The sequence below is a fragment of the Balearica regulorum genome, chromosome 9, assembly GCF_011004875.1.
Source record: "Balearica regulorum gibbericeps isolate bBalReg1 chromosome 9, bBalReg1.pri, whole genome shotgun sequence".
Taxonomy (NCBI): domain Eukaryota; kingdom Metazoa; phylum Chordata; class Aves; order Gruiformes; family Gruidae; genus Balearica; species Balearica regulorum.
Window position 1 is genome coordinate 203859 of NC_046192.1, and position 16243 is coordinate 220101.

The following is a 16243-nucleotide window of genomic DNA, read 5'->3' on the forward strand; positions in this document are numbered from 1 at the left end:
ATACCAGACTTTGTTGGCATTATAATGGCCCCGACTAAGGTCCTTGCCTCAATGTAGGCGGAAAGGGTGATGTAGATTTTCTCCCGGTATGGGGTGACACGGTTGAGCAGCAGCGAGTTGTGCATGGAGCTATCCCACGCCGCCTCAAACTGGTAGAAAGTCCTGCCGAAAAAAATAGCAGAGCCGGTAAAACAACCCTCCCAGAACCCCAGATGAGCAAGCAAGGAGATGCCATCGTGTCCCCCCCTTCCCAGTGCTGCGGCAGGCCTGCAAGGACACACAGACATGCACGTGCAGTGGGGACAGATGGGGACAGGCGCAGGTCCAGAGGACGCAGGTTCGAGGCAAATGGGGACAAGGCGTGGTGGGAGGGAGACGCGGCGCCCTCGAAACGGCTGACGGACCAGTGCATAGGGGAGGAGGGCCTGCAGGAGGAGTGGGGACTCAGCTGGGACGCAGGCAAGGCAGGGCAGGCTGGGAAGGCAAAGGAGGGTGCATGCCCCACCCCCATGCTCGGAGCAGGGGGGCTGCCACCCCCAGCGCGCCCAGGCCATGTCCCCACCATCCAGCCTGGGGCACGCAGGACCTCCAGGCCCCCAACAGGAGCGGCTGTCGCCGTTCGGGTACCGATGGCCAGAAAGGAAAGGAGGGAGGATGCTCAGCCCTGGGGGGTTGCTGCCAGCCCACCCCTGGGAGAGCGGCCCCCCTGCCGCCAGCCAGGTCCCATTCCCCAGGGCTGCCCCACCTGCCAGCCCTGAGCCTCAGCGGGACCCGGGGACCACGATCTGGTGGCTGGCCCCTGTCTGGCTGCTCCCCCAGCTCTTGCTCTGCCCTGATGGCCCGCCCCATCCATCCCCATTCCCACTGGGCTCCCTCGCTCCCCTCACTGTGCTTCCCATGGGAGAAGGAGCAGGGGACAGCCAGCCCCATTTGCCCGGTGCCTGCGGGCTTCCACAGAGGACGTTGCAGCTGCCCAGAGCAAGAGCGGCAGCCGCCCTCTCTGGGTCAAGCCATCGAGGGTAGGGGAAGCAGAAGGCGGCTCCGGTTCGCAAGCGTAGGGGATGCCCCTGCCCTACCCCTGGGCTCCCTCCTGGGCCAGCCTTAGGGTTATGGGACGCCCACTCCCCAAAGCCACCCAGAGCTGCCGCAGCCCCTGCTCCCGCCTGAGCATCCTCAGGAAGCCGTGGCTCAGCGATGTCTCAATGAGAACGCTTTGGCACGTCCCCAAAGCAGCATCCAGGTGGCTGAGTGGCTCTTTTAACGAGAGCTGGGGTGGCCAGAGGGAGCGGGGAGAGGGTCTCGGCTGCAACTGCCCCCACATTGGAAGAAGAGCGACAGCGACGCTTTCAGAAGGTGTATAAAATACATTAAAAAACCCCACGTGAGACGGAGCCAAGGCGAAGGATCGCTTTGCAGACACAGGTCGCTTGAGAAAAGAGTGCTCCCCAGGGAGGAGGAGGAGAAGAGGGGCCTCAGGGGAGGGAGGAAAGAGCAAAAAGCAAAGGGAGGAGGCAAAGGAGAAAGAGAGAAAAGCAGGAGGGACCAGACCGAGTGGGTGCGCACGAAATACCTAGTGTCATTTCCAAACGAAATGCTATAAGTGGAAGGCGACCCAAGGACAAACACACACACGTACACACACAGAAAAACGAAAGGTCAGAAAGCATCATCTGTACGGGGCTGGTGCAGGAGAGGGGCCGCGAGGAAGGGGAGCCCCTCGCGAGGGGACTCACCCCATATCAGCACTGCTGGCTGAAGGAGCTCCTGTCTAGCTGGACCCCAAATCAGAGCCCAGAAGGAGCTTGGCGAGAGCAGGCAGAGGTTTACCCACATGGGTGAAAACCCTCTGCCTCCCACCTTCCTCGCGGTCCAACAGCTGGGAAACGAGCACGTGCGTGCTCCCCATCCCCTTAACTCTGCCCGCTCTGCCATCCAAGGGCAAGGAGGTCCCACCTAGCGCAGCCCCCCCCAAGAAGGTGCCCATCATTGGGGGGGACCAGCCGTCCCACTGCCACCCGTGCAGCAGGAGATGATTTTTCAGCCTGTCCCCTGCTCGACAGGGAGAGCATCGCTGTGCAGAGACCACGGGCAATGCCAGCACGAGCCCACATGCTCCTACATCGGGGGGCTGGATCCATGCTGGATCCATCCCCCTGCACCCCAGGAGGGACAGGATGCCGCTGGAGGGACAGCTCTGCCCTCGTCCATCTCTGAGCAGGACCTTCTTCTGTAGGGAGGACAACCTCCCAGGCGCAGAGCTACGGAGCCCACCAGGACTAGGGAGACCTCAGCCCCTGTCTCGCAGATGCATCCCCCTTTTTATTCTGCCATGGGGCACAGTGGTGGTACACCCCCTCTTCTGCCAGAGTCCAGAGGCTGGCGGCAGCAGCCGGGTCCAGCGGCTCTCGCCCACGTGCCGGCACACCAGGCTCACCCTGCAGTCCCATCCGAACATCCCCCACCCCCAAACAGCCCATGACACGGGGGTGTAACAGCCCACGCCAAGCACGGGTGGGCGCACCCACCGTCGCGTCTGCATAGACACACACTGCCCATACGCCACACCTACACCTGCGGGACCGCCACACGCGAGGTGGGCAGCCCCAACATGTGTTGCTGCACCACCGGCAGCGCTGCCATCGTCACCAGGTGCCCGGGCGGGGGCTGGAGGTGCCCCGAAGCCCCCACCATGGTCCGCACCAGCTCTGCAGCTATTCCAAGTGGTGCCAGGGGCTGAGCTGGGACTGGGGTGGGAGGCGACGAGGCGGGGGAGAGGCACACTTGGCACCGGATGCCGGAGAGATGGGAGAGCGGCGAAGTCAAAAAGCAAGAAGAAAACCCAAATCAGGCGATGAGGACGCAGGCGTGCGAGTGGGAGCGGCAGCCAGCGAGAGAGCGGCCCAAATGAACAGCAAAAGGGGCCAAGTGAGCGAGAGGTGCCAGGGTGGGAAGGAGGAGGGATGGGGTGTGTGGAGGGATGGGGGGCTGGATGTCCAAGTGCTGCCTCCGGCAGGAGTGAGCACACCAAGGTAAAGAGGGAGAAAGAAAGAAGGGAGAGAGGAAGGGGGGGGGTGGGGGGTGGAAAAAAAAACAATGGAAACAAATAATACCTAGGCATATCCGAATCAAGAAACTGCCTGCGAAAACACAAAACAATCACATGGTTAGTGTGGGCTTGGATGGGCAGCAGCAGCGGAGAGAAGCGAGGGGGGACGATGGGCGCTGCCCCCCGTGCCTCCTCCCTGGGCAGGGACGGATGGGTGCCAGGGAGGGAGCCGTACCGCTCCCCTGGTCTCCTCTTGAGTGGCTCCAAGGGACTGGGGAGGCTGGGGGGGGAGCCAGGGCTGCTCCGGGCGATGGAGGCTGCATGACATAAGGCAGCAAAGCGGGGAGCGCAAGCAGTCTGGGAGGAGGGTGAAGCAGGCCCTGGCTCTGCCCACTGCCCTCCCTCTGCCTGTCCTTGCAGGCTGCTGAGACCGAAGCACACGTGCCTGCATGCGGGATGGAAGCGGGGAGGGGGGCGTCGCAGCAAGCGCCCCTCAGAGTCCCGCAGGAAGCCGGCCACCCTCTCCTCCTCCTGCCCGGCCCTGGGCAGGCTCGACGGGACGGATACGGGACAGATACAGCGTGCACGCTGGCCCGCAGCCCCGAATCGGGACTGGCCCTGAGGCACCGACCTTCTGAGTGTGCAGGCGAGGCAGGCTCTTACAAAATCCGAGCCCCCTGTCTCCCCCCTTCTCTCCACACCCTGAGCATTCCCCCAGCCCGAGCTGTGTCCCCTTGCCCTGCAGGCCCTGCGGGGGGAAGGCAGGCGCAGGAGGCACATCCCCCCTGCCAGGCTACACTAGAGATGCTGAAGATCCAACCTGGCTGCACCCGGGACCGACGGGGCCGGATCAGCAGCTGACGTAAAACAGCGCAGCCCCAGCAGCCCACGGGTCCCACAGCCACCCAGCTCCCAGCGGCCCAGCAAAACCCACTGCAGCTCTACCGGGCCAAGCCCTCCTTGCCCGATCGTCCTCATCTGGCCTTGCTCTGTTGTCCCCATGGCTGTGCCAAAGTCTCCTGGTCCAACACTTGCACGCGTACCCGACCCCGTGATTTGGCTCTGCTGCCCAGGTACTGCGTGCCCGTCACTCCACCGTGCCCAGGAGCTGCCCCAGGAGCGCAGCAGGGTGGCACCTTCTGTCCGGAGCCCCGGGATGCCCCCTGAAAACACCCTGCCTTGGCGCAGCAGTGACCCCAAAGAAAATGAGGGAAAAAGTGGTCCCTGCGCCCCACCGGGATGCTCCTACGCCGGCAACCGCCACACACACAGCCCAGGACCAGTCCCGCTGCTCCCAGTGCTGCCAGCAACCATCCTCATCTTGTCATGGCTGCCCGTGTACACGCATTCTGGCCAGGGACCCCCGCCAGCCCCCCAAGTTTTGCCAGCAGCCCTGGTGCAGAGGACAGCTCTGTCCGCTGCAACCACCGCTCTCCCCGTCCACCGCAGGGCCCAGCCAGGGAGATCTCTGAGAGAAAAAGCTCGGGCCCCGCTGCTCCCACACATCTGCCAAACCCACCGGTGGCACAGAGCCCCCCGGGACAGGCGTGAAGGGACAGACACCCCCACAGTCACCCATCACGGATGGGGGATGGCTTTCCTGCACCACTGCCACGCAGGCAGGGACCAGCTATGGGCACCAAGTGGCCTTTCCTACGAGTTTGCTGGGACATGGGACGAATAACCCTTTGTGACAGGTCCCCTGCGCCCACGGGGTTGGTACATCCTCCCGGCACCGGCACCAACCAGCTCTCTGTGCCAGGTGGTAACAGGCACCACCAGAGCACAGGACCCCCACCCAAATTCCCCATAGTGCCAAAGCCTGGCGCGGAGAGGCCTCGGGGAGGAGGAGGAAGGGGGCTGGTGGCCCTGAGCTCCGAGACCCTCTGCAGCTCCAGAAAAGCCCCACCCCAAGGCAGCAACAGGTCAGCAGGACCCTGCAGAGGGGTCGAGAGCCCCCCCAGGGGAGAAAAGGGCTCCCCATGTCCCCCCCCTCAGCCCTCACCACAGCGGAGGAAGAGCAAGAGAAAAGATGGCACGCACCGGTCGTCCTGGGAAGGGCGGATGTACCCAGAGGAGAGGATGTTCAGGGACAGGATGTTGGGGTCGATGAGAGACTCGTCCGCTTCTGGGGTGTTCCGGATCCGACCTGCAAGCGCAGCATGGAGATGCTGCTCAGGCGACAGGCGGTGGCCCCATGAGGGTCCCCGCAAGGGGCAGGGGCAGCCCACCCGCCTGCATCCCCCAGCAGTCCCCCCATCAGGGACAGCAGCCGCCCAGCGCTTGGCCGCTTAGTGACAGAGGTCCCGCTCCAGCTCCTGGATGCAGTGGCCGGGACCAAGGCATCCTGCCTATGTGGCGTCCCGGTGTCACCGGGCAGCTGCTGCTTTGCTATTGCAGGATGGGAGGGAAGACGAGGCATAAAGCCCCACATGGGAACACGGGTGAGAAACAGCCCGAGAGGATGATGAGGAGCTCAGCGGGCCAGGGGTTGCTCACAGCCCACTCCACCTGGCTCAGCTTACCCACAACCAGCTCCCGCACTTCCTTCCAGCGGATGAGGCTGCCTGTTTCATGCACCAAGGTGACAGTGATTCTCCTCTGGATGCCCTGAGACCCGCAAGGCCAGAGAGAAGGGGCAACGGTTAACACAGCTCCTGGCAGGAGCCAGAGCCAGGGCATCTTGGGGAGGAGGTACCTGGTGGAGGAGGAAGGTCCCATGGCACGGCATGCCTCCGCGGTGGTCCACAACGGCAGGGATGTAGCTGGAAGAGACGATCGCAGCGTGACACAGAGCCCCATCAGCCTGCCTGAAGGTGCTGAGCACCAGGCAAATTGCTGTGCTGCCTCCCTCTCCTCCCCGCTCCCCTTTCCGGCTGGACTTACTCGCCGTTGGCCTCCAGCTCACAGATCTCGAAGAAGACCATCAGGTCGTACTTGCACTGGCACGGGCCAGCGCTGGGCCGAGTCATGCTGCTCAGCTTCGTTGCAGGCACTGCAGCAGGTCAGAAAGACAGCTTAAAGGGTGAGCTTGCTGCTGCCATTTGGAGCGAGGCACACTGATGGCAGGCAGGGTAAGGGCAGAGCAGGCAGGGACCATGGGGAGACACACAGTGGCGGCAGCCAGGCAGCAGGGAGCACCCAGGAGACGGACAGCCCCAACCCAGGGACCTCGCTGACCACTGGCGTGCCTTCTCCCACGCCCAGCGTGGAGCAGCAAGGGTGTCAGGATGCAGCCAGCCTCGCCCAACGCTGAGACACGCACCCTGAGCCCGCAGCCCCACCACAGACACGTCCCAAACTACGCGGCACCGCTACAGGGACCGCTCGGGGACAGGCAGAGGGACGCTCCCCTGGTGCTTGGTGCGGGGACCACGCAGCAAACCACAGCGCAGCCAAACTCCAACCGCTCAGGTCTCGGTGGCCAGAGCACAGTGAGGACCCCGCAGCCCCTGCAGGAGCGGGGTGCTGGGTGGCCATCGGAGCCATCCAGGGTGGGCAGCCTCCTCCCTGCCACTCCACGGGAGGCGAGAAGGGGGCTTTGCAGCAGCCGGGTGCTGCGGGAATGGGTGCCAAGGGCTGTCGGGTGCTCTGGCCTGCAGTACATTTTGTGGTGCCCCTGGGGTCCTAAATGGTCTCCCTGGGGAAGGGGACCCCGCACCCAGCACAGGGACCACGGGTGGCCAGATCACCTACCTGGTTTCGAGAGCGGCATCACACGGGGGAAGTGGCGCCGGGACGGCCTCAGCGGGCTGCAGAGAGAACTGGCTTGGTTTACAGCATCCACAGGGAGCCCTGAACCCGACCAACCCCACCCATGCCCCGGGGCCACCCCCTCCCACCACCTGTCCTCCTCTTTCTGTGGGTCCCCAAGAAGCCAGCAGCACCAGGTGCCCCCGTGGTACCCGGGGGTGGCCCGGGGTGCACCCACCTCAGGACGTCCTTGCAGAGGGGCGGGAAGGGGTGCTGCTGGTAGTGCCCAAAGACTTCAAATACAATCGGCTGGGTCTTGATGTATTCAATGAAGGACTTGGTCACCTCCACGGCAATCTAGAAGAGAAAGAGCCATTGGCCACGCAGTTTAGCTGGGAAAGGGATGCAGCCGGCAACAGCACCTGGGGATGTCTTGCTCTGGGACCTCCCAGGAGGAGCTGCGCAGGGTGGCGGGGCACAAGCCTGTCTGATCCCCTGCATCCCTCACCCATCCCCTTCCCCATGGACCAGGGGTGCTCTCCCCACCAAGACCACTGCCGTGAAATCCCAGCCTTTTTGGGTGGAGGGCAGCAGCTTTTAGTCTTCCCCCCACACATCCACCTTGTTTAAGTTTGGCTTAGCCAGGTAGCTGTGACAGGCTGGAAAAGCCAGGAGGAAGGTGCTCCCCTGGGGGGGAGAAGATCCAGCCGATAGCCCTGCAGAGACCCTGGCAGCCACGGGGGTGAGGGGGTGGGGGCAGGGGAGGAGTACGCACATTTTGGACATGATAGAAGCCCAGCGGTGGCCCCCGTCCCGTGTTCTTCAAGGGTTCTGTTGAAAAGGCCTCGTCGTGGCGATGGATGAAGCTGCGGAGGGAAGGAAGGTGGTTTGGGGGCCGAGGGACGGGGACATGCCAGAGCAGGAAGGGGAGAGAGGGCAGGGACCAGGAGAAGAGCCTGCTCCCCTTGGGGCCACCACCCGCATTCTGGGCTGATACAGGACCCCCCCGAAGCACGTGGGAACCTCTCCCTGCCTTTTGCCGGGGACCAAACAAGGCACCAGACAAGCACAGGGGCTCATCCCGCACTCCTTGGTTTTGCCTCCCCATCCATGAAGGGGTCAGAGGTTGGGGGGCTGGGGCTCCCTGACATTCACCGCCAGCCCCGGGGCAATGGCCGGCGCACAGCGGGAGATGCGGGAGGCACCGGGCGCTCACTTGAACTGGCAGAAGATGTCTGCGTATTCTGCGGAGATGCTAGAGGCTTGCAGGACCGTCACACGGAAAGTGAAGATGCTGCCCAGCTTCAGGTGGTCCAGAGCCGTCTCCAGCGGCCCGTCCGGTGTAGGCTTCTCCGGGCTATCCAGGAGAAGGTCCTCCGGGGTCACTGTGGGGACAGTGGGTGGGTCAGCAGGGCCAGGGGCGTGGGCCACCCCACAGTGTCTGCCAGCAGCCCCGTACCGGGGCAACGGGCTTTCGATGCTTGGGCGGGTGCAGGAGGCTGAGTGCCAGGGTGGGAGGCAGCACCTCAACCGCTTGTCAGCACCCCGACCGCTTGTCGGCACCCCCTCACCTGCGCAGGTGTTGTTGTTGACTTCGTCGGCGGAGGGACCCACGTCGCTGACCTGCCCCTGGCCTTCCACGATGCGCAGCTCCTCCTGGGAGGTCCCAGAGCGAGACATCCCCACGGCTGGGCACGACTCTGACTGGAACTGTGCCGGGAGAGCGGTTCAGGGGTGCTGGTGGTCCCCAAGGTGGTCCCGTTCACACCACTGCCACTGCTCTGAGCACTGGGGTACCTCGAGCTCTCCCCTCCACCCCACAGCAGCCCCACCGGCCCCCTCCCCGGGACACGAGCAAGAGCAGGGTGCACCGGTGGGTGCCAGGGGCCCGTGGGGTGGCCCAGGAGCACAGTCCCTTCGGTGTGATGCCTGCACATCTGGGAGCCTGGCGGTTGTGAGGGGGAGCACCGCCATGGCAGGCAGGGGTCTACGGTTCCCAGACACCCCCCAAGAGCTGACTGCCACCGTACCTTCTCAAAGTGCTGGTCATCGAAGGATATCTTGGCTGTCCCCGATTGCCGCACGCCGGAGCCGTAGTCAGGGGCTTCCTCGTCCGCTGGAGGAGGAGGAACGGGAGTGAGCTGAGGCAGAGTGGGGGGCACAGGGGACAAGAGGGGGGAGCTGGGGGGAGGTGTCCCCCTCCTACCTGAGATGGCCTGGACGGCCACACGCAAGAAGCCCTTCACCTCGCCCTTCTCGCTGACGATGGCCACGCGGTGGACCAGTGGCACAGGATAGAGGAGGTTGCTCAGGTAGACGAAGGCCCTGCCAGAGAGGGGGGGACACACACAACACGGGGGGGGCGGTCACTGCTCCCATCCGCGGGTCCCCAGGTGCAGGTGGCGCAGCCGGCAGCGGCCGGGATCCCAGGTCACCGCTCACGGCGCGACCGCGGCGCTGCAAAGCAAAACTAAAAAGAAGGCAGCCAGGGCCAGCCGAGAGGGGCGGGTAGCGGGCAGCGGGCGGGCAGCGTGCCGCAGGCAGGCGGGCAGGCAGCGCGCCGCAGGCAGCACCACGAAGCAGACGGGGCTTGCGTACCTCTCCGGCTGTCACCTCCGTGGCGGGCGGGGAGGGGAGGGGGGCCGCGCTGGTGCCGCCGTGAAGCTGGGAGGGAAGAGGACCTTCTCTGTGGTGGAGAGCTGGAGGACTAGGGCAGGAGGTGCTACGACACGACTCGGGGGCGGCTGCGGAGTCACCGTGGGGGGGGACGACAGGGGTGAGGAGAGTGGGAAAGGGAAGGTGACGAGGGAGGCAGAGGCCAGCGGGAACAAAGGAGGGGAGAGGAGGAGATCCTGGCTGGAGGCCAGAAGCCTCCAGAGATGAACCTGCTGGGGTGGGGGGTCGTGGCCCCAGCTCTGCCCGCGGTGTCGCAGGACCGCTGGTGGCTGCAGGAGGCCTTTGCCCGGCTTGTGAGGGAGGCTGCACGGCGTGGTCGGCGGCGTGTGTCCCCCTGCCCCATCCCTTCACGCACGTGGCTTCGGGGTCCCAGGCCGCCCACCAGCGTTTCACAGGGATGGCACAGCTGGCTTCTCCCTGTGGGTGAGGAAGGAGCTGCCCGCTCCCCGTGCAGCAGGGCTGAGCCTCTCCGCTGTCTCTGTGCCATCCAGGTCACTGACGCTACCGTGGCAAGGTACCATGCCCAGACTCCATGTGATGGCTGCGCCACGTCTCTGCCAGCGCCTCCCACCAGGCCGCAGCTCCCTGTTTTTCAAGTGTTTTGCCTCCTCTTGCCGCCATTCTCAATCTCGCCGCCGGCCGGCCGGCCTCCTGGCACTCTGGTGATGACGGCACGCCATGCCCTCCGCGGTGACAAGCTCCCTGCCGAGAGGTGTGAACTACCCTTGCCTGTGGGACGGCACTGCTCCCAGCAAGGTAGGGTGCAGGGTGCCCGGCACCCCTCCCTGGGGTGCCCACCGGTGCCTTGATACGTGGTGTCTTCAGACGTTGTGGGTCAACATGGTGCTGGGGCCGGCCAGGACGCTTCTGCTTCAGGAGGTTCCCATGAAGGTGGCATCTCCAGGCAGCTGGCAGCACTGCTTGTGACATCCCAACCTCGCAGGTGTCTCTGCAGACATCCAACGGCACCCCGAAGTGCCCGGGGGGGTTCCCATTGACCACCAACCACTGCTTGAGGCTTTTTCTACCCAAAGCATCTCCAAGGACTCAAGTTGTGGAAGCAAAGGTGATGCTTCATCACCGTCTCCTGTTGGACCTGTCTCGCCCCGTCTCTTCTCGGAGGCCACCAGGGACAAGTGGCTGGACCGTGCCAGGGCTTCCTGGCAGGGCTGCATGCCCGGGGCAGAGCCCTGCGACCACGAGGAGGTCTCGAAAGCGCGGGGATCCGGGTGCAACCCCCTCCCGAAATTGCTGGGCAGCTGGTGTTGAAGCCAAGGGGTTGGAGGGGGGAGGAAAGGAGGGAGGGGGGCGGGCAGGGAGGAGGGGGACAAGTGTGTCACTAGAGGAAGGAGGGCAGGGACACTAACCACAAGATTGGTGAGGTGCAAAGATGGCATGCTCAGACCAAGGAAAAGCCTTTCCAAAGGAAGACGAAAGTGAAATAACCCCAATTTTCGCTAAAGCTTTGGAGAGATAGAGCCAGCAGCTAAAAAAAAAAAAAAACCCCAAAAAACTAAAAAAAAAAAAAGAAAAAAAAGAAAAGGAAAAAAAAAGAAACAAAGGAAAAAACTCAAAGACAAGGATCCAATCATAAACCAATCCAAGCACACTTCACAAGAAATGTGGCCGGCGGAGCTGCTGCGCAGGGAGCCAAACCCAGGGCAGACTCAAAAGAAGTCAGAAGGTGCTGAGCTCTGGGGAACGTGCCCCCGGCACGGAGCGAGGCCACTGCCACAGGGCCTTGGTTGGTTTTTTAAGGTGCCCCTGAGAGTTTTGGGGTTTTTTTGATTTTTTTTTTAAGAAGGAAAAAAGGAAAAAAGAAAAAAAAAGGGGGGGGGGAAGAACCCAGCTCTTTCGGTCTGAGGCTGCAGGACCCTTACCCCACCTCTGCCCTCTCTGCCCGTGCTGGTCCCCCTCCTCCCCACCCTGCCTAGCAGGGATAAAGCCTGGCTTTAACACACCAAGGAAGAGGAGGTCCAGCTCCACCCATCAGGCAGCCCCAGCAGGGAGAGGTTCACCATCCTGAGCCCCTCTGGTTCCTGCCTGGGGCAGAGGCTCTGGGACCAGCTCCGGGCACACATCCCCTTGGGAAAACCCCGGAGCAGAGCTAGCAGCACCGCATCCCATTTGGGGAATGGGCAGATTGCGACCGGGTTTGGCGGCACAGACAGTTTTGTGGCAGCTGGTGAGTTTCTCTAGGACAAGACTGATGGACCCCAGGGGCGGGGGGGTGTCTCCTGGCCAACAGGTACGAGAAATCAAAGTTCTCGTCCTTGGCCGAGACAAGGAGTGGGAGCCTGCGCCCAGGTCCCCGTGACCTCCCTGAACATCTCCTGTGCCATGCCGGCAGGGATGGCCCCAAGCCAAGCGCTGGGCCCAGGTGGTGAGAGAAAACACCGCTTTTCGCAGAGTCCTCCTCTCCATCCTGCGCCCAGCTCTCCCCTTGCTCCCCTTGGCTTCATCCCCCTGACCACCTGGGGACATCCAAGCCTCTGCATCCAGGGGTCTCACGCCGACCAGTGCAGACGGGACAGCCAAGCCGGCACCAAAGGCACGCGCGGCTTCGAAGGGGCTGCGTGTCCCCAGCCAGCGGCACTGCGGGGTCACCCTGAGAGGAGCGGGAGGTGGCCCTCCCTGGGACAGGAACGCCCGGGCCCAAGACCCCTGGTGCAGCTCCCCCCGGCTCCTTCAGTGCTGGCGATGCGGCAGAGCTTCCCTTCTCGGGGGCTGCCCCAAAGAGGGACCTGCCTGAAGGGTTTCCAGCAGAGCTGGCGCTGTACACACTCCCCCGCTATCCCTACTGCTGCGATGCCCGTCACAGCCCTACCTCGGTGGGCACCTCGCCGCCCCACCGGGCGTCCCGGGCTCGGCAGCAATCCTGGCCGGCCGGCCACCCCCTGCGCCTCCGGGACGCCCCAGAGGTGGGAGCCATGTCCAAAAGCAGTTCCCTCATGCGAAAGAGCTAGTTCCTTCCCGGCATGCTCTCCTAAAACCTCACCAACCTTCCTACTAAACTGAACAGGGGGGAGCGGTCGTAAAACGGATCCCGGCCATCACACAGCGGGCACTCCGGAAAGATGTCTTCCTCCAGGTCCTCCGCCTCCTCCTCCTCCTCCTCCTCCTCCTCCTGCCCCTGGTGCTGCTCGTCAGCAGGCTCGGTGATGTCGGAGTCGGGGTTCGAGAAGGTAGGGGAGGGGGTGAGATCAGCCATGCGCTCGCTCATGCATGTGTTGAAAAGAGGAGAGCTGTTGCAGCCAGAGATATCTGAACTAAGGTTAGTACAACAAGATAGAAGACAGGTTAACACCAGCTGTTCCAAACAGAGAGAGCAAGAATAGGAAATCTGTTTTTTTGGGGGTTGGTTTTTGTTTTTTTTTCTCAGTTGGGTTTTGGGGTCGGGGTTTTTTCTGCTTAAACCAAGGGACATTGGGAAATAAAGACCTGCCCATCCGGTGCATCTCTAAAGGAAGCCACCAATGGCCATCCGTGATAAAGGGCAGAGAAAAGAGTGACCCAGGAACCGGTGCAAACTGTGGGGATTCCCCTTGCTGGCTTTGCGGGCAACACAGGGACGGAGCAGGTGGCACAAGGCTCGCCGCCACCCCCGCCGCTGAAGGGGATCTCTCCACGTGCCATGGCACGAGGGGGATGCCTCCACAGTGGGTGTGGTTGATTGAGCCATGCAGCTCAGCCCCCTGCTCCCTGTGCCCGCCAGGGCAGACCCCTTCTCTGGGGTGGCCCGTCCTCGTCGCTGGTGCCGCACCCTTCCAACCGGCATGCGGGAAGCGCACGGAGACGCGCGGCACATACCGTACGGACGGATGCTGGACACCAACGCGTGCACATGGACGCGTGCCCGCTGGGGCGGAGGTAGTGACGGCACGGGCTCTCAGTCTGCCGGACAGCCGTGGCCCCCCGCCTCCCACCAGCGGCAAGCCGAGAGCCCACGCCTCACAGCACTGCGTTACGGCAGGCAGCGGGAGCGTTGCCGGCGGCTCGCAGGTCCCTCGGGGTCCTGGCAGCCAACGCGGAAGAGAACCATCGCAGCAAGATGGGCCCCAACCGGCACCGGGAGGGCAATGCATCCCCCCCCGGCGCAGCCCCAGGGAAACGAATGCCCTGCACGTGGCAGAGCTGGCAGCGCTTCCTCATGCAGGGCTGCCTGCGGGTCCCCGCCGTGCTTAGAAGGAGCCGAAGCGCTCACCTGCCGACCAGCCTGAACCAGGGAAAGCGGTCGTAGAAAGGATCTCCGCCGGTCACCACATTGTCGCAGTCCTCGATGATGCTAGAAGGCACTTCAGCTGCACGGTCGTACATTTCACGCATCAGGTCCAGCCGCTGCCTGCAGGCAGAGGGGGACGCAGCGGGCAGCGGTGAGAAACCAGGCTTAGGCCGGCCAAGCCCTCCCCGGCGCAGGCATCGTTCGCCCACCTCAGCTTCTCCAGGGTCCAGTAATGTGTCGCCCCGTTCTTCTGGTCCTGCACCTCTACAGCCACGATGGTCCGGGGGAATGGCCGCTTCTCCCGGTCCTTGGCGGCATCGGGAGGCAGGAGGTCGGGAGGGAGAGGTGAATACAGTGTGTCTGTCAGGAGCACGAACTGGAACTGGACCTGGAGAGGGGCAGAGCGGGATGGTGAGCCGCCTGGGAGGACAGCAGGCTCCGCACGGTGCCTTCGGTGACCCCCTGCTCAGCACCCTCCCAGCTGCCCACGCTCGTGGCCTCTGCTGCGGGTGCCACAGCAAGCCAGGGAGGAGCCCCGGGCACCCACCTTCTTCTTCAGCTCCACACTGATGGCGTTGGCTTCCTTGAGGAAGATGGCATTGCCCCAGAGCAGGTCACGCAGGGAGGTGAACTGGTACCACTTCCACTTCCTAAAGGCCCAGAGGGCCAGCTCAAACTCCCGCTCTGTCCACTGCACTGTGGGGACATGGAGAGACAGTCACCCCACTGCCGGGAGGGAGGACACTACCACAGAGAGCACTCTTCTTGCTCCCACAGAGAGCCTCAAAACCCTGTGGTGGCAACCAGCCCTCACCTTCATCCTCAGGTTCTTCCTCTTCCTCGTTTGCCTCAGGGTAATACCTAGAGTCCATCTGCTTCTGCAAAGCCTCCAGTTTGCTCTCATAGTCCTGGGGGAAGCAGGGAGAGGGACGATGCAGCCCACAAGGCGTGACCTTCCCCCACGCTGCCACACAGCGCTTCTTCCCCGCTGCGGGAACCCAGCCTCCTCCCTCCTCTGGATCTGTGTTTGCAGGGACAACCCCAGGAGCGACGGCTTGGCCCTTGTTTTTAGGACAGAGCCACCCCACACAAACATCCGCCAGGACTCAGTCATGCCTGGGCAGCCTGAGAAGGAGCCAGGTCCTGGCCACCTACCAGCCTCTGCTGCTCAAGAAGGTAATTTGCCTCCTCCCGCTCCCTCCGGTACTGGTCCTCCAGTTCCTGGAGCCTGGGAGGAATGGGGAAGGAGAGGATGACCAACTTGGAGGTGGATACCCAACTCCCCATCGCCCCAGCCCCCGTGCCCTCACCGCTGCTCCATCTCCTGCTTCATGTCGATGCCCTGCTTCTCCAGCAGCTCTCTTTGGGCGAAAGCCCAGTCCACAGGCTCTGCAGGGGTCTCGGCGCAGGGGGTCCGCTCCCGCTCCTGCCGCGCCTGCTCAGGGTGGTTGAAGCGGAAGACATGGCTCTTCCCCATGATGATGCGGTTTCCTACAGGGATGCAAGTTGGGTTTGGGGAAAGGGCGTGGGTTTAAGGTGGGACAACCTGCAGGGCACCCGTGGGATGGAGGGAGGTAGGTTAGAGCAGCGCAGGCATGCCAGCTCCGGGGACCCACCTGAGCGCAGGACACTGGGCTCCGTCACCTTTTTGCCGTTCACATAGGTGTCAGCACCTTCACAGGGCTCCAGGGTCACTATTACTGCGGAGACGGCGGGAGGGGGAGAGAGGGAGCGAAGGTAAGGTGGAAGCAGAGGGCTAAATCCTGCATCTCCTGCTCCTGCAGCCTCGGAAAGGGGGAGCCGCCCCAGTCGGCACCTCAGGTGCGGAGGGGGGACGACACTAGAGTACCCACCAGCAGCACCCACACCCTGGGCAACCAACAGGGCTCAGCCAACCTCATGTTAGTCAGAGCAGTCCCAAGGATCACAAGCAGATGGAGACTGGATGTGAGAGATCAGAGCCTCCAGCACACATCTCCAGCCTCCCCAGGCTTGTCTCCCAAAGCCCTTTCACCTCCGGGTTCCTGCTGGTTTGCGGGGTGGGCTCTGCTCTGCATCTCGGGTGGGGGAATTGTCTACGGTCTGCTCTTCCCTCCCACCCTGATCTCCCTGGCTTGCCTCACCTGGCAGCTTCCACATGCCTTGCACGAGCTTCCCTCCCAGCTAGGTGAGGGCTGTGGCTTGCTCCGGAAGCGTGGAGAGGCCACAGCCATGCAGAAGAGCCCCACTAGTCTGAGGAGGGCAGGGCCCCTGGCTGGGTGCAGGTGCTGGGGACATGCAGAGGAACCAGGGTCCCCAGGGTGGTGGAGCCCCTCCAGACAAGGAATACCTTCACCACCGGTTTTGGTGTCGCTGCGGAAAAGGCAGTGCTCTTCCTTAATGAAGTGCCCGCTGAGAACGATGTCCTGCCTCTTCTCTGCATCTTCCCGGCCAACCCTGGTGGTGGAAACCCAGCTCAAGCCAGCTCGATCCTTCCCCAGGGCAGCCCCTCCCTGGGCCTCCCCCCAAAACTATCTTTGGGGCCGACAGAAGCAGCCCTTGGTGCACAGCAGGACCAATGTCCTTGATGAGATCGCCAGGCAAATACATTTTTCCCGTGTGGCTAT

At 63.3% G+C, this 16243-nt stretch overlaps 1 protein-coding gene across 1 annotated transcript in view; it reads right to left on the minus strand.

Annotated features, from left to right (window-relative positions):
- Positions 1 to 16243, minus strand: part of KIF1A (kinesin family member 1A) — a 41891-nt gene that overhangs the window by 6129 nt on the left and 19519 nt on the right. Inside the window, exons 19-39 of the mRNA XM_075760608.1 lie at positions 15967 to 16073; positions 15254 to 15337; positions 14948 to 15128; positions 14793 to 14865; positions 14452 to 14545; positions 14185 to 14333; positions 13847 to 14025; positions 13620 to 13757; positions 12418 to 12684; positions 8946 to 9064; positions 8770 to 8855; positions 8311 to 8449; positions 7956 to 8124; positions 7515 to 7605; positions 6978 to 7096; positions 6743 to 6798; positions 5933 to 6041; positions 5745 to 5811; positions 5572 to 5656; positions 5090 to 5195; positions 48 to 162 (exon numbers count right to left, since the gene is read on the minus strand). Coding sequence (XP_075616723.1) covers positions 48 to 162; positions 5090 to 5195; positions 5572 to 5656; positions 5745 to 5811; positions 5933 to 6041; positions 6743 to 6798; positions 6978 to 7096; positions 7515 to 7605; positions 7956 to 8124; positions 8311 to 8449; positions 8770 to 8855; positions 8946 to 9064; positions 12418 to 12684; positions 13620 to 13757; positions 13847 to 14025; positions 14185 to 14333; positions 14452 to 14545; positions 14793 to 14865; positions 14948 to 15128; positions 15254 to 15337; positions 15967 to 16073 — 2533 coding nt within the window. The remainder of the gene's footprint in view (positions 1 to 47; positions 163 to 5089; positions 5196 to 5571; positions 5657 to 5744; positions 5812 to 5932; positions 6042 to 6742; positions 6799 to 6977; positions 7097 to 7514; positions 7606 to 7955; positions 8125 to 8310; positions 8450 to 8769; positions 8856 to 8945; positions 9065 to 12417; positions 12685 to 13619; positions 13758 to 13846; positions 14026 to 14184; positions 14334 to 14451; positions 14546 to 14792; positions 14866 to 14947; positions 15129 to 15253; positions 15338 to 15966; positions 16074 to 16243) is intronic.